Raw genomic sequence first — 25,311 nt, forward strand, 5'->3', positions numbered from 1 at the left:
GAGGTGGGCACCAGCCCCCCCCACACGCCACTATCAGATGGTAGAAAGAGTCCTCCGCTCTTAGCTCCGATGCTAATCCTGCTTGAGAGGCTGAAACAAGGAAAAACTGATTTTAGCCACTTAATAAAACACTCAGTTAAAAATGTACATCAACTACGATATCTTAAGATCATGTTCATGTCTTTATGTCACTGTGAGACAGACTTTTTCAACAGGAAAGTGAAGTTTGTAAACCACTTACTCTCTCAAGTTCAAATCTCTTATTATTGTCATTTCAACATTTCAAATCCTTTGTTCAGATTGACCTCAGTGACACAAAGTGACCACACGAGGCAGCACAGGACCAGCAGCTGTGTCCCCACCAGCTAAAATCACTGATTTTCCCTCTGGACTTTGGTGTGGGCTGTTTTTAGCATTTTCTTGGATGAACATAGATCAAAGCAAATGAGATTCCGTTGCCCCAGGCAACACATTAACAAAAAAGATAAGAGTCAATCAGGTGACCTGTTTTTTTGTTTGTTTGTTTGTTTGTTTGTTGTTTGCCTCACATGCTGTAAAAGTGAGTGGTGCTGTGAAGTGGAGAAAGTGTGTTTTTAATTGTCTTCTTCCTTCAGTGGTGTGTGTGTGTGTGTGTGTGTGTGCGGACGTGCTGCAGCTCTTGTCCTCGTGTTTCGATTCGGCTCGGCTCAGTTCGGCTTCCTTCGGCTCGACTCGTCATGTCTGGATGGAAAGATAGCGGGTTGTTTTTTTTTTTCCACAGAGAGAGGAGGGACGAACAGGCGGAGTGAAAGTGCACACGTGGACACCGGAGACTGACGTGCAGCCTCAGCCAATCACAACGCGGGCCGATGACGTCAGCTGCCGCAGACAGCCAATAGGAGAGCGGGAGGCTGAGCGTGTGCGGAGTGAGGAGAGAGGAGAGAAGAGCCAGAGCAGCAGCGGAGTGAGAGGAAAACTCATGTTTGCTTCAGCTTCGTCTGCTGAGACTGTTTTTTCATACCGGAAGTTATTTACATGAGGACAAACGTGAGGAAACTTTGATTTTTCTGCTTTTCTTTTTGTCTGTTTGTCATCTGCTCGCTGATTCACGCACTGGTAAGAAAAAGCACTTTCTCTCTTCACTAAAGAGGAATCTGCTCTTTATTTACATCTGCTTACTTTTATAGAAACATTCTTCATTCTTCACATTATTCCATACTTTTTCCTGATGTTATCTTTGTTGCAAATATAACATTTCCATAGTTACACTTTACAATAGGGTATGTTTTACAGTTCATAATTATTATTTATTACACACTCCTCATCTTTACGTTTTACAGTTTCATTCTATTTTTCTACTTTATTCTATGTATATTGTGTGTCTATTATTCTAAAATAAATGTTAGACAATCATCAAGTCATTGAATTTAACATTAACTAACAATTAAATATTGTTACTTAACAGTGAGTTACACAGTTACATGTGTGTCAGAATCAGAATCAGGTAAAGTTACCCGATTCTTTGTACCCAAATGTTTAAATTGGATAAAAGCGTCTGCTAAATGACATGTAATGTAATGTAATGTAATGTAATGTAAAGTTAACACAGTAACAGCGTTTTAATCTGATTATTGGTGCAAAAAACCCAATAAATATTAGGAAAGAAAAGAAAAATATGATTAAAAAAACAGAAATCCATGATAACAAGGGATCTGGTCTTAGATTTTGGATATCTAAATATATCCAAATCTATATAGATTAGTTTCCTACTTTTTTAAAGGCGGCAGCGTTGACAATCATATCATCATCAAATGTAGTTATTGTGTTATAGCAGAATGTGACCGTATTTAGAGTTAATGTGATTGTTTGTAACACACGTAAATATCCTACATTTAAATGTATGAAAGCAGGTTTTATCTGAAATGAAAGCTAATAACAAGTGTATATTTTAAGATCATGTAATACAGACCATAAACAGTAGATTCTATTTTATTTTAGAGGGTATAGACTGAAATACAGTATACCTGTACACCAAATGTTTATTTAAACTGAATTAAAATTGTAATTATACAGAATGTTGAGTTTATTTTATTTTGAGACTAGTTTAGTTTTAGTTTAGGGACCGTGTTTAAATGACATCTCAGCTTCATCTCAGTGGAGAAAACAGAGTCTTTGTACCAGATTTAGCTTCAAGTCTATTTTCATCTGTCGCCTGTGAAAGTTTTAATGTCTAATGAACACATGAGGGTCAAACACACACACAGTTCATACAGCTATACTTTTAAAGACTCTGACTTTCATTCTTTTGAACAAAGCCTTATCACTAACTTTAACCATAACCAGTTAATGACTAACACTAACCTGAACCTAACCACAATTCAAATCTTAGTCCTAAACCTTAACCAGTTCCTCAGTTAACTAACGTGCTAGACAGTAGAGTAAACAGTAGAGACTTTTATTTTGACGTCTATGAACAGTAGAGACTTTTATTTTGACATCTGTGGACAGTAGAGAGTTTTATTTTGACGTCTATGAACAGTAGAGACTTTTATTTTGACGTCTATGAACAGTAGAGACTTTTATTTTGACGTCTGTGGACAGTAGAGACTTTTATTTTGACGTATGTGGACAGTAGAGACTTTTATTTTGACGTCTATGAACAGTAGAGACTTTTATTTTGACGTCTATGAACAGTAGAGACTTTTATTTTGACGTCTGTGGACAGTAGAAACTTTTATTTTGACAACTGTGGACAGTAGAAACTTTTATTTTGACGTCTATGAACAGTAGAGACTTTTATTTTGACGTATGTGGACAGTAGAGAGTTTTATTTTGACGTCTATGAACAGTAGAGACTTTTATTTTAGAGACTTTTATTTTGACGTCTGTGGACAGTAGAAACTTTTATTTTGACATCTGTGGACAGTAGAAACTTTTATTTTGACGTCTGTGGACAGTAGAGAGTTTTATTTTGACGTCTATGAACAGTAGAGACTTTTATTTTGACGTCTGTGGACAGTAGAGACTTTTATTTTGACGTCTGTGGACAGTAGAGACTTTTATTTTGACGTATGTGGACAGTAGAGAGTTTTATTTTGACGTCTATGAACAGTAGAGACTTTTATTTTAGAGACTTTTATTTTGACGTCTGTGGACAGTAGAAACTTTTATTTTGACATCTGTGGACAGTAGAAACTTTTATTTTGACGTCTGTGGACAGTAGAGAGTTTTATTTTGACGTCTATGAACAGTAGAGACTTTTATTTTGACGTCTGTGGACAGTAGAGACTTTTATTTTGACGTCTGTGGACAGTAGAGACTTTTATTTTGACGTCTGTGGACAGTAGAGACTTTTATTTTGACGTCTGTGGACAGTAGAGAGTTTTATTTTGACGTCTATGAACAGTAGAGACTTTTATTTTGACGTCTATGAACAGTAGAGACTTTTATTTTGACGTCTGTGGACAGTAGAAACTTTTATTTTGACATCTGTGGACAGTAGAAACTTTTATTTTGACGTCTGTGGACAGTAGAGAGTTTTATTTTGACGTCTATGAACAGTAGAGACTTTTATTTTGAAGTCTGTGGACAGTAGAGACTTTTATTTTGACGTCTATGAACAGTAGAGACTTTTATTTTGACGTCTGTGGACAGTAGAGACTTTTATTTTGACGTCTGTGGACAGTAGAGACTTTTATTTTGACGTCTGTGGACAGTAGAAACTTTTATTTTGACATCTGTGGACAGTAGAAACTTTTATTTTGACGTCTGTGGACAGTAGAGAGTTTTATTTTGACGTCTATGAACAGTAGAGACTTTTATTTTGACGTCTGTGGACAGTAGAGACTTTTATTTTGACGTCTGTGGACAGTAGAGACTTTTATTTTGAAGTCTGTGGACAGTAGAGACTTTTATTTTGACGTCTGTGGACAGTAGAGAGTTTTATTTTGACGCCTATGAACAGTAGAGACTTTTATTTTGACGTCTGTGGACAGTAGAGACTTTTATTTTGACGTCTGTGGACAGTAGAGACTCTTATTTTGAAGTCTGTGGACAGTAGAGACTTTTATTTTGACGTCTGTGGACAGTAGAGACTTTTATTTTGACGTCTGTGGACAGTAGAGACTTTTATTTTGACGTCTGTGGACAGTAGAGACTTTTATTTTGACGTCTATGAACAGTAGAGACTTTTATTTTGACGTCTATGAACAGTAGAGACTTTTATTTTGACGTCTGTGGACAGTAGAAACTTTTATTTTGACATCTGTGGACAGTAGAAACTTTTATTTTGACGTCTGTGGACAGTAGAGAGTTTTATTTTGACGTCTATGAACAGTAGAGACTTTTATTTTGAAGTCTGTGGACAGTAGAGACTTTTATTTTGACGTCTGTGGACAGTAGAGAGTTTTATTTTGACGTCTATGAACAGTAGAGACTTTTATTTTGACGTCTGTGGACAGTAGAGACTTTTATTTTGACGTCTGTGGACAGTAGAGACTTTTATTTTGACGTCTGTGGACAGTAGAAACTTTTATTTTGACATCTGTGGACAGTAGAAACTTTTATTTTGACGTCTGTGGACAGTAGAGAGTTTTATTTTGACGTCTATGAACAGTAGAGACTTTTATTTTGACGTCTGTGGACAGTAGAGACTTTTATTTTGACGTCTGTGGACAGTAGAGAGTTTTATTTTGACGCCTATGAACAGTAGAGACTTTTATTTTGACGTCTGTGGACAGTAGAGACTTTTATTTTGACGTCTGTGGACAGTAGAGACTCTTATTTTGAAGTCTGTGGACAGTAGAGACTTTTATTTTGACGTCTGTGGACAGTAGAGACTTTTATTTTGACGTCTGTGGACAGTAGAGACTTTTATTTTGACGTCTGTGGACAGTAGAGAGTTTTATTTTGACGTCTATGAACAGTAGAGACTTTTATTTTGACGTCTATGAACAGTAGAGACTTTTATTTTGACGTCTGTGGACAGTAGAAACTTTTATTTTGACATCTGTGGACAGTAGAAACTTTTATTTTGACGTCTGTGGACAGTAGAGAGTTTTATTTTGACGTCTATGAACAGTAGAGACTTTTATTTTGAAGTCTGTGGACAGTAGAGACTTTTATTTTGACGTCTGTGGACAGTAGAGAGTTTTATTTTGACGTCTATGAACAGTAGAGACTTTTATTTTGACGTCTGTGGACAGTAGAGACTTTTATTTTGACGTCTGTGGACAGTAGAGACTTTTATTTTGACGTCTGTGGACAGTAGAAACTTTTATTTTGACATCTGTGGACAGTAGAAACTTTTATTTTGACGTCTGTGGACAGTAGAGAGTTTTATTTTGACGTCTATGAACAGTAGAGACTTTTATTTTGACGTCTGTGGACAGTAGAGACTTTTATTTTGACGTCTGTGGACAGTAGAGACTTTTATTTTGAAGTCTGTGGACAGTAGAGACTTTTATTTTGACGTCTGTGGACAGTAGAGAGTTTTATTTTGACGCCTATGAACAGTAGAGACTTTTATTTTGACGTCTGTGGACAGTAGAGACTTTTATTTTGACGTCTGTGGACAGTAGAGACTCTTATTTTGAAGTCTGTGGACAGTAGAGACTTTTATTTTGACGTCTGCAGTTCACTGTCATGTGACACGTCGCTGTTTCATGAGTTCTTTCTTTATGAGTCTTCATAAACTTCACTGTCGGCTGTTAAACTGTAAGATTAGACTGAGGGAGTGTTTGTATGCAGCAGCAGCAGAGCAGGGGCGGGTGGAGACAAGAAGCGTTTATCTTGTCAAACTCGGTTGTTATGAGTAGCCAATAAATCGTGGAACAGTGGGAATGAGTGAATGATGCAGTAAAAAATTAGCATTTGTAGCAAAAGTGACATTTGAATATTCACATGAAAGTCAGTGAAGGTAACGTGATGCAGTTAAAGACCTCTGCAGGACGAGTGGAGAGACCGCAATACGATATTTAAGTCATCATGATATGATATTATCACAATATATAGTCATCACGATTGAAGTCACGATACAATGTTACCACGATACTGAAGTCACGATACGGTGTTACCACGATACTGAAGTCACGATACAATGTTACCACGATACTGAAGTCACGATACGGTGTTACCACGATACTGAAGTCACGATACGGTGTTACCACGATACTGAAGTCACGATACAGTGTTACCACCATATTGAAGTCACGATACAATGTTACCACGATATTGATGTCACGATACAGTGTTACCACGATACTGAAGTCACGATACAATGTTACCACGATACTGAAGTCACGATACGGTGTTACCACGATACTGAAGTCACGATACAATGTTACCACGATACTGAAGTCACGATACGGTGTTACCACGATACTGAAGTCACGATACGATATTACCACGATACTGAAGTCACGATACGGTGTTACCACGATACTGAAGTCACGATACGGTGTTACCACGATACTGAAGTCACGATACAGTGTTACCACCATATTGAAGTCACGATACAATGTTACCACGATATTGATGTCACGATACAATGTTACCACGATACTGAAGTCACGATACAATGTTACCACGATACTGAAGTCACGATACGGTGTTACCACGATACTGAAGTCACGATACAATGTTACCACGATACTGAAGTCACGATACGGTGTTACCACGATACTGAAGTCACGATACGATATTACCACGATACTGAAGTCATGATACGGTGTTACCACGATACTGAAGTCACGATACAATGTTACCACGATACTGAAGTCATGATACGGTGTTACCACGATACTGAAGTCACGATACAGTGTTACCACCATATTGAAGTCACGATACAATATTATTGTGATATTACACAGATGAAGTCACAGTAAGTGATTGACTCGTTATAATGACTGAAATCATCGTCCTCACAGATGTTGTTGTTGTTGATTAAATCACTCAGACACTCAGCAGCTCTCCAGCCAGGTGATGTGACGAGTGGTCGTCATGGCGACTCAAGTGTTTTCCTCAGTGTGGAGAGGACACACACAAAGACACAGTATCTGTTAGTGTCCACTGTGTCCTTTAATATTCTGTACTCTGTGCACACATTCACACTCTCTGCTTCACTGGTAAAGTCAGACCCGGTGAATGAATGAATGAATTAATGAGTGAGTGAGTGAGTGTGTGAGTGATGACAGCATGAGGAGGTGGATGACAGATTGAGTGTGAAACCTGGTGAGAAGAACACAGCCACATAAGTCAGGTGTGCTTTCATCTGACGAGGAAATGAAGGCTAATGATTGCAAAGTGGCACGCGGGCAGAACTGTGCTTTATAGAGCAGCAGGTCACATGTTTAAAGCAATAGTACGAAACTTACATCATCACCGACATGTCCACAGCAGGGACTTCAGTTTAAGTCCACGATATCTACCTCACATGTTCTCGTCTTTATGTCACTGTCAGACAGACTTCTCCAACAGGAAAGGGAAGTTTGTAAACCACTCACTCTCCCACACCAAAGTCCAGAGAGAAAATCACTGATTTTAACATCACACACACAGAAGTTGTTGATCCACAGAGGACCAGCAGCTCCTGTGTCCCTGTGAGCTAAAATCACTGATTTTCTCTCTGGACTTTGGTGTGGGAGAGTGAGTTTTTTGTTAAGTGGGTAAAATCCTGTTTTTCTTGTGTCATCTCCGACTGTGTGACTCCACCTCACCTTAATAACACCTGAACAATCCCTCATTATGTGTCATTATGGTGTGTAAATGAAGCGCTGCCTCAGTAAAACACTGTTATTAACACTTTTATACAAACTAACGTCCAAATTTAAAATCAACGTATTTTACATGAACTACATGTATTTAAAGGAAACTGATAAAAAAATTAAGAAAAAGTGAGAGTTTTGTAATATTTAAAGGTGCAGTGTGTAAAATGAAATGAGGCTTTATCAACAGAAATTGTTTTTTTTATTTGTATTATGTTGTAATGAGCCTCTGTCCATGTGCAGTAGGAAATCACGCGTGCGCAGAACTCGTATTATCAACACTAACTCATCTATTTATGGAATCTGAATCATTAGAAGGATTTGTCCTTCAGTCACTGAACGTGGTCACAACGTTTCCAAACAGAGCCTTTTCTGATCTCAGGGGAAGCAGCGCAGGGAACGCTTATCTCGATGACTTGCATCAAGAACAGAGTGAGATTCATACAGAACGTTAGACACGGCCGTGTTGCAGTTTAGATGTCCTGCAGAAACCAACAGGAGATGGTGGTGTTTTACTACTGGGCTGCCAACATGCAGCCAATCCTGCACTGGATGTGAGCGGATGATGATGACGACGACGACAACGATGATAATGATGACGCCGATGATGATGACTACGGCGACGACAACGATGATGACGACGATAATGATGATAATGATGACGATGACGATAATGATGACAACAACGACAACGATGATGATGATGATGACGATGACGACGATAAAGATGATGATGATAATGATGACGACGATAATGACGACTATGACAACGATGACGATGATGATGATAATGATGACGACGACGGCGATGAAGATGACGACGACAATGATGACGATGATGATGACGACAATGACAACGATGATAATGATGATAATGGAGGTCAAGGCCCTCGACATGCAGGAGGTAATGATAATGTTGACGGCGACGATAATGATGACGGCGATGATGATGACAAAGATGACGACGACGGCGATGATAATGATGAGGACGATGATAATGACGATGATGACGGTGACGACGATGATGACAACGATAATAATGACGACAACGATAGCGATGATAATGATGACGATGATGATGATGATGATGAAGATGACGTTGATGACGACGGTGATGATAATGACAACGACAACGATGATGATGGCGATGGCGATGATGATGATGACGACAATGATGACGATGATGATAATGGAGGTCAAGGCCCTCGACATGCAGGAGGTAATGATAATGATGACGGCGATGATGACGACAATGATGACGACGACGGCGATGATAATGATGAGGACGATGATAATGACGATGATGGCGGTGACGACGATGATGACAACGATAATAATGACGACGACGATAGCGATGATAATGATGACGATGATGATGATGATGAAGATGACGTTGATGACGACGGCGATGATAATGACGACGACAACGATGATGATGGCGATGGCGATGATGATGATGACGACAACGACGATGCACTTCCGTGCTTCCGTCTATGTCTCTGTTGTAAAGTCTACTCTGCGTACACAGCGGCAGATAAAGATAGTAAAGATACTGGAGCTCAGATAATAACCACCACTGTTCATGCCTCTCTTTAAGAGTTTGAAAACATTAATATGTCCCTAATCCACAATGAATGTTGCTGCTTTTCTCTGTTTGATTGCTAGACGTCTAATTTGGAGGTATTGGAAATCACAACACCCACCAACACATTCATTGTGGATTATGGACATATTAATGTTTTCAAACTCTTAAAGAGACGCTCTGGATCTAAATGTAATGAACTGTGGCAGCTGTTCCTCCTGCATGTCGACCTCCATCCTTGACCTCCAACCTCCACACACTGTGTAAGTTTACTTTGGCCTATGACTGTGATCTTTGTCTTGTAACTGCTCTGATATATAGGTGAACCCCCCCATTTTTATTTATATATATATATACATACTGTATAATATTTTTTTTTCTTTTAATTTATTTGTTTATTTCTGTATTTTCGTTTGTAAATGTGTGTGTGTGTGCTGTTGTCTGTTATCTCCAGGGGGGTATTCCATCAAGCAGGCTAAAGGCAAAGCCAAGCTTAAATGGCCAAGTCTGGCTAATATGAGTGAGAGTTCGGTTCCATCAAAGAGGCTGAGATTAGCCCCAACTCAGTAACCATGGAAACTATGACTCTGGCTAAGCCTCAACCATGGCTAAGCCATAACTGTGGCTCAGGTTTCCGTTCCATCAATCTGAGCCTCAACCCTGTTCCACCAAGGTGGCTAATGTGAATGCCAGCCATGTAACCATGGTAACTTATGCTGCCGGGCAAACCTGGTCTGTAGCAGGCTAAAAGTGAAGCTTAGCACCATCTATGATCAAAGAATGTCCAATAGACAGAAACAGAGACACACAACTGTCATGGAATGATAAAATAATATGTAAAACATAAAATATATAATAAAATGTATTAAAGAAATGATTTATACTAATAATTATATATTATCTACAAGTACATGAAAGAACATTATCACCAAAATAAAATATAATAAAAAATAAGACACAAATAAATACAAAATTAAACAAATTAGCAAAAAAATATAATAAAAGGAAATTGAGGCATTGAAAATAAAAGATTGAATGTGTACACCAAACCACAATTAGATGATTGATTTGCTGTCACCTGCATTCACTTACTGTAATAGCGGTCCTCGTCTCCATTGAATTGCTTGATTTGCTAAAATGATTCTACATAAATAACTTTTTTTTTTTACAATCAATAGATCTGTCATATGATTATTTCCTATAGAATGATAACCAACATTGCATTTCTTCATGTAATAATCAATTGTATGATAAATGTGATGAGTCATGTAAAATACTTTGATTAAATGTAGCCTATTATTATCAAAAATGTAGGCAAGGCTACTTTATATAGCACATTTTAGCACAAGGTGATTCAAAGTGCTTTACATAAAATAAAATGAAAATACAACAATTCAACATATAGCATCTGGGACCAAATACAGAAGTAGCACAAATACAGCATGTAAAAATGACAGGCTTAAATGAAAAGGATATCAATTCTATACAATTGGCCATGCAGGAAATAAATGAAAGCTATCCCATCGATTTGCATAACATTCAGTTGATAAATGTGATGAATATCACTTTCTAACATTACTACTAGGGCTGCCAAATGATCAAATATGGAGAATTTCACATAAATTGCAGTGAAACAATAATGCTATTTTAATTATGTTCATATGAATGTTACTTATTAGGGCTGTCTTTTTGTTCTTTGGGGATTTTCCTTTTCATTTTAGGGATTTGGTTGCATTCATAATTATTAATAATGAATTAATATTATATTTGATTAATTAATATATATTATATTAATTAATAAAATATTATTAATAAATAATATTAATGGTCCACATAATTGATCAGTTAAAAACAAAAACCATCAAGAAATCAATTGGTAGATTATTGTCTACATATATTTTGTCCCTTTGATGGAGGATTTATATAACATGATGATGCTGAAATACTTCATTTTCTTTGTCACTTACACATTCAGCCTCTCGGCAATATTCTGCCACGCCACATCCCTCGCTTTATTGCCCTTCTTTGGGATTATGTGGCTGTAATCCTCATATACCTCCATGAGGAGGGTTTGCTCCGCTGCAGAGAACATCTCTGCACGTTCTTTTCCTCTTGCTTTTCGGCATTTTTCAGTTTCCGCGCTCGACTAGAATGGGCTTTTTATTTTCCCTGTGGGCGTGCACAAGTTGAGGCTTAACAGGTGAGGCTTGACTAAGCGTCAAGTGGAGCCAGCTGATTTCACTTGATGGAAACGGCTTGGAGCTAGATTGGGAGATGGAGCTTAGTCAAGCTTCAAGCTTACACCTAAGTCTGGCAATTCTTAGCTACGTTGATGGAATACCCCCCTGGTGTGTGTGTGTGTAAACAAACAAACTTTCAATAAACATGTATGAACAAAAATACATTGACATTTGAGACGTTTCCTTTGCTAAAAAACACACGTTTTCAGGACATTGTTGCTTTAACTCTTCAGTGACGACACTCTCTGACCAATCAGTGAGTGGCAGTCTGATGACATCACAGCTCAGCTGTATATTCTGTGATTCTCGTGTGTTTTCAGGTTCACGGCTCATTGGTCATGGGGAGCTTTAAAGGCCACGCCCTCCCCGGCAGCTTCTTCTTTGTGGCTGGGATCTGGTGGACGGCAAAGTACGCGCTCTGGCACGCCTCCCGCAGGAACAAGAACTTAGGTTCCACTCGCTTGTCCAGCAGAGTGTCACAGCGCCGCCTGGAGGTCATCGAAAGCTCCATCGTCATCTTCTTCTCTTTTGTCGGTGAGCAGGTTTTTCTTTCACTGTTAACCCTTCTGTGACCATGTGTGCTTCTCAGCACTGTAACTCCATCAGACTCTTTGTGATTTCAAACTAACTACAAGTAGATTTTGGAACTTTAAGTAGATTTTGGAATTATAGGTAGATTTTGGAATGATAAGTAGATTTTGGAATTATAAGTAGATTTTGGAACTTTACGTAGATTTTGGAATTATAAGTAGATTTTGGAATGATAAGTAGATATAGGAACTTTTCCAAATATGCGAATCGAACCTATGACTTCCATACCGGACCGGTCGAGGCCCGGGTTAACAATGACTGCCATTGGTACAGATAACCTACAGGGTAACAGTGGAAATTGGGCTACTGTGGGTCGAAGTCGAAGGAGGAGAGGAGGAAGGCGGGTTCAGAAAGAGAGAGAAAAGAGGAAAGGCAAGAGTCTGGGACTGAGAGTTGGGACTTTGAATATTGGGACGATGACGGGAAAAGCTAGAGAGTTGATTGACATGATGCAGAGAAGGAAGGTGGATATACTGTGTGTCCAGGAGATCAGGTGGAAAGGTAGCAGGGCGAGAAGCTTAGGTGCAGGTTTTAAGTTGTACTACTATGGTATTGATAGGAAGAGAAATGGAGTAGGGGTTATCCTAAAGGAGGAGTTTGTTAGGAATGTCCTGGAAGTGAAAAGAGTGTCAGATAGACTGATGAGTCTGAAGCTTGATGTTAAATGTTATTAGTGGCTATGCCCCACAGGTGGGATGTGAATTAGAGGAGAAGGAAACTTTCTGGAGTGAGTTAGATGGTGATGCAGAATATCCCCAGAGGTGAGAGAGTGGTAATTGGTGCAGACTTCAATGGACATGTTGGTGCAGGAAATAGAGGTGATGAAGAAGTGATGGGCAGGTTTGGTATCCAGGACAGGAACACAGATGGACAGATGGTGGTAGACTTTGCAAAAAGGATGGAAATGGCTGTAGTGAATACTTTTTTCCAGAAGAGGCATGAGCATAGGGTAACTTATAAGAGTGGAGGTAGGAGCACACAGGTAGACTACATCTTGTATAGACGATGTAATCTGAAGGAGATCAGTGACTGCAAAGTAGTGGTGGGTGAGAGTGTAGCAAGTCAGCATAGGATGAATCTGGTGACAAGGAAGACGAAGAGGAAAAAGGCAGAACAAAGGACAAAGTGGTGGAAGCTGAAAAGAGAGGACTGTTCTGTGGCTTTCAGGGAGGAGTTGAGAAAGAATATGGGTGGTCAGGGAGAGCTCCCAGATGACTGGACAACTACAGCTAATGTAATCAGGGAGACAGGTAGGAGAGTACTTGGTGTGTCGTCTGGAAGGAAAGTAGATAAGGAGACTTGGTGGTGGAATGGGGAAGTGCAGGAGTATATAAAGAGAAAGAGGTAAGCAAAGAAAAAGTGGGACACTGAGGAGACTGAAGAGAGCAGACAGGAGTACAGGGAGATGCAGCACAAGGTAAAGGTAGAGGTGGCAAAGGCCAAACAAAGGGCGTATGATGACTTGTATGCTAGGTTGGAAAGTAAGGAGGGAGAGAATGATTTATACAGGTTGGCAAAACAGAGAGATAGAGATGGGAAAGACGTCCAGCAGGTTCGGGTGATTAAGGATAGAGAGGGACATGTGTTGACAGGTGCCACAGAAGTAATGGGAAGATGGAAAGAGTACTTTGAAGAGCTCATGAATGAGGACAATGAAAGAGAGCAAAGGGTAGAAGATGTAACTACTATGAACCATGAAGTAGCAGAGATTAGTAAAGCTGAAGTGAAGAGGGCACTGAAGAGGATGAAGAATGGAAAGGCAGTTGGTCCCGATGATATACCTGTGGAGGTATGGAAGTGTCTAGGAGAGGAGGCAGTAGAGTTTCTGGTTAGACTATTCAACAGGATCTTAGAGAGTGAGGGGATGCCTGAGGAATGGAGAAGAAGTGTGATGGTGCCCATTTTTAAGAATAAGGGAGATGTTCAGAAGTGCAGTTACTATAGAGGAATAAAGTTGATGAGCCATACAATGAAGTTATGGGAAAGAGTAGTGGAAACTAGACTGAGGGCAGAAGTCAGCATTTGTGAGCAACAGTATGGTTTCATGCCTAGAAAGAGTACTACAGGTGCAGTATTTGCTTTAAGAATGCTGGTAGACAAATACAGAGAAGGTCAGAGGGAGCTGCATTGTGCCTTTGTAGATCTGGAAAAAGAGAGAGGAACTATGGTCCTGTATGAGGAAGTCTGGAGTGGCAGAGAAGTATGTTAGACTGGTGCAGGACATGTATGCCAACTGTGAGACAGCGGTGAGGTGTGCTGTAGGTGTGACAGAGAAGTTCAAGGTGGAGGTGGGACTACATCAGGGTTCGGCTCTGAGTCCCTTCTTGTTGGTGGTGGTGATGGACAGACTGACAGATGAGGTTAGACAGTCCATGGAGACATAGTCCATGGAGATTGGACTATGATGTTTGCAGATGACATTGTGATCTGTGGTGAGAGCAGAGACCAGGTGGAGGAAAAGCTTGAGAGGTGGAGATATGCTCTAGAAAGGAGAGGAATGAAGGTTAGTCGCAGCAAGACAGAATATATGTGTGTGAATGAGAGGAACCCAAGTGGAACCATGAGGCTACAGAGATAAAGAAGGTGGAGGATTTGAAGTATTTAGGGTCAACAGTCCAGAGCAGTGGAGATTGTGGAAAAGAGGTGAAGAAACGTGTTCAAGCTGGTTGGAATGGGTGGAGAAAAGTGTCAAGGGTAGTAATGTGTGATAAAAGAGTATCAGCCAGAATGAAAGGAAAGATATACAAGACAGTGGTGAGACCAGCGATGCTGTATGGTCTAGAGACAGTGGCACTGAGGAAAAGACAGGAAGCAGAGCTGGAGGTAGCAGAGATGAAGATGTTGAGGTTCTCTTTGGGAGTGACGAAGATGGATAGGATCAGGAATGAGTCAATCAGAGGAACAGCACATGTTAGATGTTTTGGAGATAAGGTCAGAGAGGCCAGAATGAGATGGTTTGGTCATGTACAGAGGAGGGATAGTGAGTATATTGGTAGAAGGATGCTGGGGTTGGAACTGCCAGGCAGGAGGTCTACAGGAAGACCAAAGAGAAGGTATATGGATGTAGTGAAAGAGGACATGAAGTTAGTTGGTGTGAAAGAGGGGGATACAGAGAACAGGGTGAGATGGAGGAGGTTGATTTGCTGTGGCGACCCCTGAAGGGAGCAGCCGAAAGGAAAAGAAGAAGAAGAAGTAGATTTTGGAAGAAGAAGAAGTAGATTTTGGAATGAAAAGTAGATTTTGATAAGTAGATTTAGGAACTTTAAATAGATTTAGGAATTATAAGTAGATTTTGGAGTGATAAGAAGATTTTGGAATATCAGTAGATTTAGGAATGTTAAGTCAATTTTGGATCTTTAAAGGAGACATATTATACCTTATTTCCTAAGTTAAAATAGTTCCCTGGTGTCCTAATGAACATGTCAGTGACATGCTTTGGTCAAAATACCATAAGGATGAAGCACCATAGCAGTTCAATAACCCTGCTAAACCCGCCCATTTCAGAACGCTCGGTTTTGTGCATGGTCCCTTTATATACAAATGAGACACAGGCAAACACACGCCCACTTCTCCCAGGGGGTTTCTGATTTGTCCTCTTTACAGCGCTCACTTGCTCAACTCCTGTTCCCTCCGCTTCATTCCTCTCCCCCTCCCTCCACTAGTTCTCTGATAATATCAACATGGCAGCGAGAGTGTCGTCACAGGAAGAGACGTCCGACACAAGGATCAAGCCGAACACTGACCAACTGTAAATCCGTTAAAAACACTTAGGGACAGCACCACTGATCGCTGTATGTGACTGTATCAGACTGAGTCTGTGCTCCGGTCATGGAGGACGTACTGAACAAATATTTTTAATTAGGACGTGTCAGAATGGTCAGTTATGACCTCTATGTGACCTTTTCTTAAAAATGTGTGTGTTTGTACGTCGGTGAAATACGGTCGCTGTGATAGGAAAAACCATGAGAGAGAATAACAGAACCAAGAGAGTTGGTGTATAGAGAGAAGAGGAGAGGGCCCAAGAAAGAACCCTGAGGGACCCCAGTAGCTAGAGGACAGGGTTCCGACACGGATCCTCTCCAGGTTACTCTGTATGTTCAGTTTTGAAGATAGGATGAGAGTAGGGTAAGTGCAGAGCCTGAGACACCTAGTTCTTGAAGGGAGGAAGTAAGGATCTGGTGGTTAACTGTGTCAAACGCTGCAGAAAGGTCCAAGAGGATGAGCACAGAGGAGAGAGAGGCATCCCTGGCAGTGTGGAGTTGCTCAGTGACAGCAAGAAGTGCAGTTTCGGTCGAGTGACCTGCTTTAAAACCAGACTTAATTGAATTGAATTGAATCCTTTTATTGTCATTTATACCAAGGTACAAACGAAATTTAAAATGCAAACCTCCATGTGGTTTAAAAAGACATACACACAATCAACAACAATAAGACAGTAAAATTCAATATTGCACAGCTTCCTAAAGTGCACAGTCAATTTTTAAAGTGCAGTCAGTGTTTTCAGTGTCAGTCAGTGTGGGCAGACAACTATGTGCAAGAGTTCAGTTGCCTGATGGCGCTGGGGTAGAAGCTGTTGGTCAGCCTGGATGTGTGGGACCGTGATGATCTGTAGCGCCTCCCGGAGGGCAGCAGCGAGAACAAGGAGTGGCCTGGGTGGAAACTGTCCTTGATTATGTTTTGTGCTCGTTGTTGGCATCTGGTGTGGTGTATGTCAAAAAGTGACGGCAGTTGTGTGTGTGTTATTTTCTGGGCTGACTTCCTGACTCTGTCCAGGGCTTTTCTGTCAGCCGCAGTACAACTGTTGAACCACACTATGATGTTGTATGTGATGATGCTTTGTATGGCACAGGTGTAAAATGTCTGGAGCAGTTTCTGAGGCAGATTGGCTTTCCTCATTGTTCTTAGAAAGTACAGGCGCTGTTGACCTTTCTTCGCCAGGGCAGAGATGTTAGTGGACCAGGTGAGGTCACAGGAGATGTGTGTTCCGAGGAACTTGAAGTCACTGACCCTCTCCACTACATCTCCTCTGATGTGGACAGGGGCAGGGTCTGTTCTTTTCCTGCGGAAGTCAATCAACATTTCCTTGGTTTTGGAGGAGTTGAGGGCCAGGTTGTTTGTGGAGCACCAGGTGATGAGTTTATGGATGTCGTCTCTGTAAGCAGACTCATCGTTGTTGTGGATGAGCCCCACTACTGTAGTGTCGTCAGCAAATTTGACAAAGATGTTGTTGTTGTGTGACGGTGTACAGTCGTAGGTGTACAGTATGTACAGTAGCGGACTCAGCACACAGCCCTGGGGGGCCCCTGTGCTGAGTGTGAGGACTGATGAGTGGTGAGGGCCCATCCGCACTGACTGAGGGCGGTCTGTCAGAAAGTCTCTGATCCAGCTGCAGATGTTCTGGTTGATGCCCAGGCTGAGTAACTTGGACACCAGCTGGCTGGGGATGATGCAGTTGAATGCAGAGCTGAAGTCCAGAAACAGCAGTCTTGCGTAGGTGCCAGGGTGTTCAAGGTGTGTCAGTATGTTGTGGAGGGCTGTGTTGATGGCATCTGCGGTGGATCTGTTAGCCCTGTATGCAAACTGGTGCCGGTCAAGGCTGGGGGGGAGAGAGGCTTTGATGTTTTTTAGCAACAGTCTTTCAAAACACTTCATCACAGTGGAAGTGAGCGCCACAGGTCTGTAGTCATTTAGGCTGCTCATAACTGTTTTCTTGGGGACCGGGACTATGGTGGCAGATTTCAGGCATTTTGGGACAGTGCAGGTGGAAAGGGAGAGGTTAAAGATGGGGGTAAGAGCGTCTGCCAGCTGGTAAGCGCAGTCTCTCAGTACTATCCCTGGAATCCTGTCCGGGCCAGCTGCTTTCCTGGGATTTACCCTGCAGAACACCTGCCTTACCTCCTCTGTGCTAACAGAGAGTGTTGGGGTGTTTGTGCATGGGGGTGGTGTGGGGTCAGTCTCATTCCCGCTCACCTCATAGCGTGTGAAGAAGTGGTTGAGCTCCTCAGCCAGGTTGCTGCTGGTGCTGATGTCATGATCCCTTGTTCCCCTGTAGTTTGTTATTTGTTGAATGCCCTGCCAGACACGCCGGGGGTCCCCCTCGTTGAAGTGTTCCTCGATCTTCCTCCTGTATGCTGCTTTTGCCTCTTTGATTCCCTTCTTTAGGTTGGATCTGGCAACATTGTATAGCTCCCTGTTGCCAGAGCGGAAGGCAGTATCTCGATCCCTCAGCAGCAGCTTGACATCTCTGTTCATCCACACTTTGTTGTTTTGATAATGCCTGGTCTGCTTCTCAACAGTAACATTATCAATACAGAATGATATATAATGCAGTACAGTGGATGTATAGCCTTCAAGATCCTGCTGTGAGAACAGTGTCCAGTCAGTGAGCTCAAAGCAGTCCTGCAGTTGTAAGATGGCATCAGTAGGCCAGGACTTTATGGTTCTCACTGTAGGCACAGATGTTTTGATGACAGGTCTGTAAGCCGGGGTAAGCAGGAGAGAGAGGTGGTCAGACTGGCCGAGGTGGGGCAGGGCAGAGACTTTATATGCTAAGAGGATCAAGAAGGTTGTTCCGGTGAAGGTAGGAGGAGAGTTGATTAAAGAAAGCAGCAGAGTTTTGGAGAGAAAAGGAAGAAGAGAGACAGGTCTGTAGTTATTTACTTCAGACGGGTCAAGGGTGGGGTTTTTAAAGAGGATAGAGAAGGAGTTGAATTTGTTGTTAGTAGAGTGGTGAGATCAGGAGGTGGGGTTGAGAAAGAAGAGCGAATGTCATCTACTTTTTTTGTGAAGTAGTTGATAAAGTGAATTGGTAGAAGGGAGGGGGAGTGGGGGGGTCAAGGTGGTTAGAGAAGATCGAGAAAAGTTTTTTGGGGTTAGAGAAAGAGGATTGAATTTTACTCTGATAGAAAGATTGTTTGGCTGCAGAGATAGAGGCAGTGAAGGTGGAGAGAAGAGAGTGATAGGAAAGCAGGTCATCAGGGAGTTTTGATTTCCTCCATTTCCTTTCTGCTGCCTGTATCGTGGCTCTCTCAGTACGCACTGAGTCCGACAACCACGGGGCTGGGGAGGACTTACGAACCCGCCGTGAAGTAAGAGGACAGAGAGAGTCAAGAGAGGAGGACAGAGTAGAGAGGAAGGTGTCTGTGGCAGAGTTGGGATGCATGAGTGAGAAGGAGTCAGCTGAAGGAAGTGCTGATAGAACAGTTGAGGAGAGAGAGGAGGGAGAGAGAGAGTGAATGTTACGACGAACAAGTGCAATATCTGATGAGATGAGATCATCAGATTGGGAGAGTGGGAGAGAGTAGGAAATGAAGAAATGATCAGAGACATGAAGTGGAGTTACCTTGAGGTCAAAGGTGGAGCAGTTTCTGGTGAAGATGAGGTCAAGGTGGTTGCCAGCTTTGTGAGTTGGTGGAGAAGGAGCAAGAGAGAGAGAAAGAGACGAAAGTAGAAGAAGTAGATCGGATGACTTCTCTGACTGGATGTTGAAGTCACCAAGAAGAACAAGTGGTGGGCCATTTTCTGGGATGTTTGAGAGGAGGACATCTAGTTCCTCCAAGAAGTGTCCCAATGGGCCTGGTGGACGGTAGATGACAATGATTAGTTTGACTGGGTGAGTTACAGTTACAGCATGAAATTCAAACGACTGTGAAGAGAAGTGTGGCAGTGGGTAAAGAGTGAAAGTCCAGTTGTGGGTTGATGAGCAGACCTGTCCCGCCACCTCTTCCAGTGGATCTGGGTGTGTGGGAGAAGGAGTGGGCGGAGGAGAGAGCTGCAGGGGTGGCTGTGTTGGAGGGTGTTATCCAAGTCTCAGTGAGAGCAAGGAAGTCCAGGCATTGCTCTGTAGCAGAGCCAGAGATGAACTCAGTCTTGCGAGTAGCTGACTGGCAGTTCCACAGGCCCCCTGCGACAAGGTGTTGGATGTGTGTGGAGCGGGTGGGATAGATAAGTGAGGACAGGTTACGGTGATGCTGTGAGTGATTGTGAGGTTTGTAGTATCTATGAGAAGAAACATAAACAGGAATGGAAAAAAGGCACATATGTGAAAGGTAGGAAACACTTGCAGACAGGTACTTAGCCTCGTAAGACTCCGGTTTAGACTCCGGTTTAGATTCCTTTGTCTTTGTCTTCCTGAGTCTTGAGCCGCTTCAAAGTGAGTGCTGATTTTTAAAGACACCTGATTAGGTGCTGATTGGTTGCAGCTGTGTGGCCACTCCCTGTAGCCAATGAAACTTCACAACTGGTGATGGTGATGGCTCAATAGAAACTAGGTCAAAAAAGCAACAATAACAACTTTCTCTTTGACCTAGCAGACAAAATATCAACAACAAACTTTTACCTTAACTAAACAGACAAGTCTAAAGTCAAGAAACCCAGATAGATACAATAGCAATTAATGAAATAGCAACCAAATAAGAAAGACCTACAGAAGTGATACTTAGCTTAATTCCAGTAGTCCTATGAGATACCCAGATAGTCCAAATGCACACACTCTCGCATTTTATAGGGACAAGGTGGAGCTAAGGTGGAGCTAAGGTGGAGCTATTGAAGTAAACTTACTGGTGGGGTGGTAACATTCGCGGTGAAATGCGCATGCTGCCGCAGGGAATTCAACATGGCGTGTTTTATCGCCTATACTTACACTAGGGGGGACCACGAAAACAGGACTGAGTATTCTTTTTCCACACTTTGGCGACTGGTAGGGCCTCCAGAGTCCCAAATATAAGTATTAAAATGATTAAAAAGTTGATTTTGCATAATATGTCCCCTTTAAGTAGATTTTAGGAAATCGGGCAGATGAACTCACTCAATGAACATTTCTGGATAATTCTTCAGTAAAATCCAAATGAATCCAGGTGTTGTGATTATCCCGCTTAAATCACTTTAAGAAGAAAAAGTTAGAAGAAGAGCTGAGGGTTTCTTGCGCCCCCTGCTGCAGGGATTCTGGCAGAGCAGTTTGCTGACAACGGACCGAAGCTGCACTTGTACGACTCTGTGGAGAAACACTGGGAGGACCTGATGAACTGGCAGCACACCACCATGTACCTGTTCTTCGGCCTGGCTGGGACTGTGACGCTGATCCTCCACACCACAGAGGGCGCTCCTCTGGCCACGGACCGCTTAATGCTGGCCATGGCGTTCTTTAACGAAGGTAAACATTTGATTCTCCGTCTTTGTTATGCCCGTGATTCACGTTCAGCATCGCTGTGCGTCTTTAAGCTGTCGTTTGTGTGCGATAGAAATTCGGAAGTCATTTTGCACGTGTGTAGAACAATTTGTGTTGCCACCTTGTGGTCAGAGGATTAAATACAATGCAAAACCAGTGTCAAGAATATTTCCGTATCGATGCAGAGCTTCAAGAACCATACAGTATCACACCAAGAAATGTCGCAATATTTTAGTGTAACGATATTTTCTAACACCCCCAGTGGTAATGTGGTGTTACTGTTGTGTTGTTGCAGGATTTCTTTTCTTCTACCACCTCCACGGCAGAGCGATGCTGGACGTCCACGTGCACCAGCTCCTGCTCTACGCAATCTTTGGAGAAGCTCTCGTTTCCTTCCTGGAGGTTTTCCACCGCGGGAACATCGTCCTGGAGCTGCTGCGCTGCACGCTCACCGTCCTGCAGGGAACCTGGTTCTGGCAGGTACTTCTGAGTCTGAACCTGTGTGTGTGTGTGTGTGTGTGAGTGAGTGTGAGCAGAAGGTCATGGATGAGGTTTAGGAGCGTTTGTAACTCGGACACCAAAGTCCATGGAGATAATCAGTGATTTTACATTTCGGTCTCATGTTGGACACAGATTGGTTTGGTGCTGTATCCTCCCAGTGGACCAGACTGGGACCAGAAAGACACTGGAAACATGATGTTCATCACCATGTGTTATTCCTGGCACTTGGCCTTTGCCATGATGGTGGTCAGCGTGATCTACTGCACCGTCAGCTGGTGAGAACACGTCACAGCTTCATTACACTGACCTCCACTGGCTCCATGTCAACACTACACCTGTTTGTTGTTGTTGTAGCGGGGTTCGATCCAGACTCAAGAGAACTCCTCCGATGGAGATGGGACTCCTGAAACCCAGAGACAGAGACCCAGAGTCCGAGGACGAGGTTTTATGAAGAGGACAGACGTCCGGCTTCATCTCCAGCTGTCCATCAAAGTTAAATCAGGGACACCATAACCGAGACGGAATATTAAGGCCACATTGAGAACAGTTCTTTTCAAAGACTTCGAGAATGACGTTGTACGTTTACGAGAATAGAGTGGTAATATTCTAACCTGTTGTTTTACAAGAGCGGAGTTGGAATTGTACTTTAGAACATGTTTCACTACAAGGTAGATACTTCATCACATTGTCATAAGTATCAGGAAAATGCATCTTTTCCACAGAAAGAACCAGGAGGACTTGGACGAAACAGCTGCAAGTGGTCGACTGCAGGGTCATTCAGAGCAGTTCTGTGGTTTCTCTAGTAACATGACTGAGGATTGAGTCCAGGTCCGGCGAGCACCCAGTACAGTACGACTTTATTCTCGTGAATTAAGACTTTATTCTCGTAAATTAAGACTTTATTCTCGTGAATTAAGACTTTATTCTCGTGAATTAAGACTTTATTCTCGTGAATTAAGACTTTATTCTCGTAAATTAAGACTTTATTCTCGTGAATTAAGACTTTATTCTTGTGAATTTAGACTTTATTCTTGTGAATTAAGACTTTATTCTCGTAAATTAAGACTTTATTCTCGTGAATTAAGACTTTATTCTCGTGAATTAAGACTTTATTCTCATGAATTAAGACTTTATTCTCGTAAATTAAGACTTTATTCTCGTGAATTAAGACTTTATTCTCGTAAATTAAGACTTTATTCTCGTGAATTAAGACTTTATTCTCGTGAATTAAGACTTTATTCTCGTGAATTAAGACTTTATTCTCGTAAATTAAGACTTTATTCTCGTGAATTAAGACTATTCTTGTGAATTTAGACTTTATTCTTGTGAATTAAGACTTTATTCTCGTAAATTAAGACTTTATTCTCGTGAATTAAGACTTTATTCTCGTGAATTAAGACTTTATTCTCATGAATTAAGACTTTATTCTCGTAAATTAAGACTTTATTCTCGTGAATTAAGACTTTATTCTCGTAAATTAAGACTTTATTCTCGTGAATTAAGACTTTATTCTCATGAATTAAGACTTTATTCTTGTGAATTTAGACTTTATTCTCTGAAATTACTCTTGTGAATTAAGGCTTTATTCTTGTGAATTTAGACTTTATTCTCGTGAATTAAGACTTTATTCTCGTGAATTAAGACTTTATTCTCCTAAATTAAGACTTTATTCTCGTGAATTAAGACTTTATTCTCCTAAATTAAGACTTTATTCTCCTAAATTAAGACTTAATTCTCGTGAATTAAGACTTTATTCTCCTAAATTAAGACTTTATTCTCGTGAATTAAGACTTTATTCTCCTAAATTAAGACTTTATTCTCCTAAATTAAGACTTAATTCTCGTGAATTAAGACTTTATTCTCCTAAATTAAGACTTTATTCTCGTGAATTAAGACTTTATTCTCCTAAATTAAGACTTTATTCTCGTGAATTAAGACTTTATTCTCCTAAATTAAGACTTTATTCTCCTAAATTAAGACTTAATTCTCGTGAATTAAGACTTTATTCTCCTAAATTAAGACTTTATTCTCGTGAATTAAGACTTTATTCTCCTAAATTAAGACTTTATTCTCCTAAATTAAGACTTAATTCTCGTGAATTAAGACTTTATTCTCCTAAATTAAGACTTTATTCTCGTGAATTAAGACTTTATTCTTCTAAATTAAGACTTTATTCTCGTGAATTAAGACTTTATTCTCCTAAATTAAGACTTTATTCTCCTAAATTAAGACTTAATTCTCGTGAATTAAGACTTTATTCTCCTAAATTAAGACTTTATTCTCGTGAATTAAGACTTTATTCTCCTAAATTAAGACTTTATTCTCGTGAATTAAGACTTTATTCTCCTAAATTAAAGCAGACATATTATACCCTATTTCCCCAAGTTAAAATAGTTCCCTGGTGTCCTAATGAACATGTCAGTGACATGCTTTGGTCAAAATACCATAAGGATGAAGCATCATAGCAGTTCAATAACCCTGCTAAACCCGCCCCTTTCAGAACGCTCGGTTTTCGTGCATGGTCCCTTTATATGCAAATGAGACACAGGCAAACACACACCCACTTCTTCCAGGGGGTTTCTGATTTGTCCTCTTTACAGCGCTTTACAGCTCTATTCCTCTCCCCCTCCCTCCACTAGTTCTCTGACAATATCAACATGGCAGCGTGCGCAGAAAACAGCGAGAGTGCCGTCACAGGAAGAGACGTTCTACATAAGGATCGAGCCGAACACTGACCAACTGTAAATCAGTTAAAAACACTTAGGGACAGCACCACTGATCGCCAGCGGCGCGCGGCGAGCTGCATAAGCTGGCGCTGTATGTTACTGTATCAGACCGGTGACTGTGCTCCGGAGACCTCGTCACCGCTGATCGCCACATACAGCGGCAGTTTAGGCAGATCGTCGCTCACCGCTGGCGATCAGTGGTGGCGAGGTCTCCGGAGCACAGTCAGTGCTGTCCCTATGTCTTTTTAACTGATTTTCACAGAGAGTGCAGCACCGCTGATCGCCAGCTGCTGTATGTGACTGTATCAGACTGTGTGTGTTTGTACGTCGGTGAAATACGGTCGCTGACTAAATACGGCGACCGCTGGCCGCAGTCTGATGTGAAGTGGTGCGAACACACGAACACACGTTTGCTGACTTTATCCGGCACATTAGCTTCATATATAAAATCCTCTGAGGCTGGAAGTTTGTGTAAAACACTGTGCTCCACTGTGCAGCCACCAACAGCACACTTGTCCCTCCGCGTTGACATAATACCGCTCTTGATTTTGCATAATATGTCCCCTTTAAGACTTTATTCTTGTGAATTAAGACTTTATTCTTGTGAATTAAGTCTTTATTCTCCTAAATTAAGACTTTATTCTCGTGAATTAAGACTTTATTCTCCTAAATTAAGACTTTATTCTCGTGAATTAAGACTTTATTCTCCTAAATTAAGACTTTATTCTCGTGAATTAAGACTTTATTGTCCTAAATGTCTCAA

The 25,311-nt window shown here is 41.2% G+C and overlaps 1 protein-coding gene across 2 annotated transcripts; it reads left to right on the top strand.

Moving 5' to 3' along the window:
- The first annotated feature begins 757 nt into the window (after positions 1 to 757).
- tmem45a (transmembrane protein 45a) lies at positions 758 to 22,778 on the top strand. 2 transcript variants are annotated; one of them, XM_058639283.1, is made up of 6 exons: positions 758 to 1,026; positions 11,885 to 12,098; positions 21,094 to 21,306; positions 21,617 to 21,801; positions 21,955 to 22,097; positions 22,177 to 22,778. In XM_058639283.1, the coding sequence occupies exons 1-6, from the start codon at positions 1,015 to 1,017 to the stop codon at positions 22,271 to 22,273; spliced, it is 864 nt and encodes a 287-aa protein (XP_058495266.1). In that variant the 5' UTR covers positions 758 to 1,014; the 3' UTR covers positions 22,274 to 22,778. The 2 variants fall into 2 exon arrangements, with proteins under 2 accessions (XP_058495266.1, XP_058495267.1); XM_058639284.1 differs by having other exon boundaries at positions 761 to 1,095; positions 22,177 to 22,777.
- The last annotated feature ends 2,533 nt before the right edge of the window (positions 22,779 to 25,311 follow it).

The sequence above is a fragment of the Solea solea genome, chromosome 9 (genome assembly GCF_958295425.1).
Source record: "Solea solea chromosome 9, fSolSol10.1, whole genome shotgun sequence".
NCBI lineage: Eukaryota > Metazoa > Chordata > Actinopteri > Pleuronectiformes > Soleidae > Solea > Solea solea.

Excerpts from the sequence above, each read along its gene's own strand:
- tmem45a (XM_058639283.1), top strand. Across the intron at positions 12,099-21,093 it reads CATCTTCTTCTCTTTTGTCG|GGATTCTGGCAGAGCAGTTT; the intron begins GTGAGCAGGTTT and ends CCCCTGCTGCAG. Across the intron at positions 21,802-21,954 it reads AGGGAACCTGGTTCTGGCAG|ATTGGTTTGGTGCTGTATCC; the intron begins GTACTTCTGAGT and ends TGTTGGACACAG.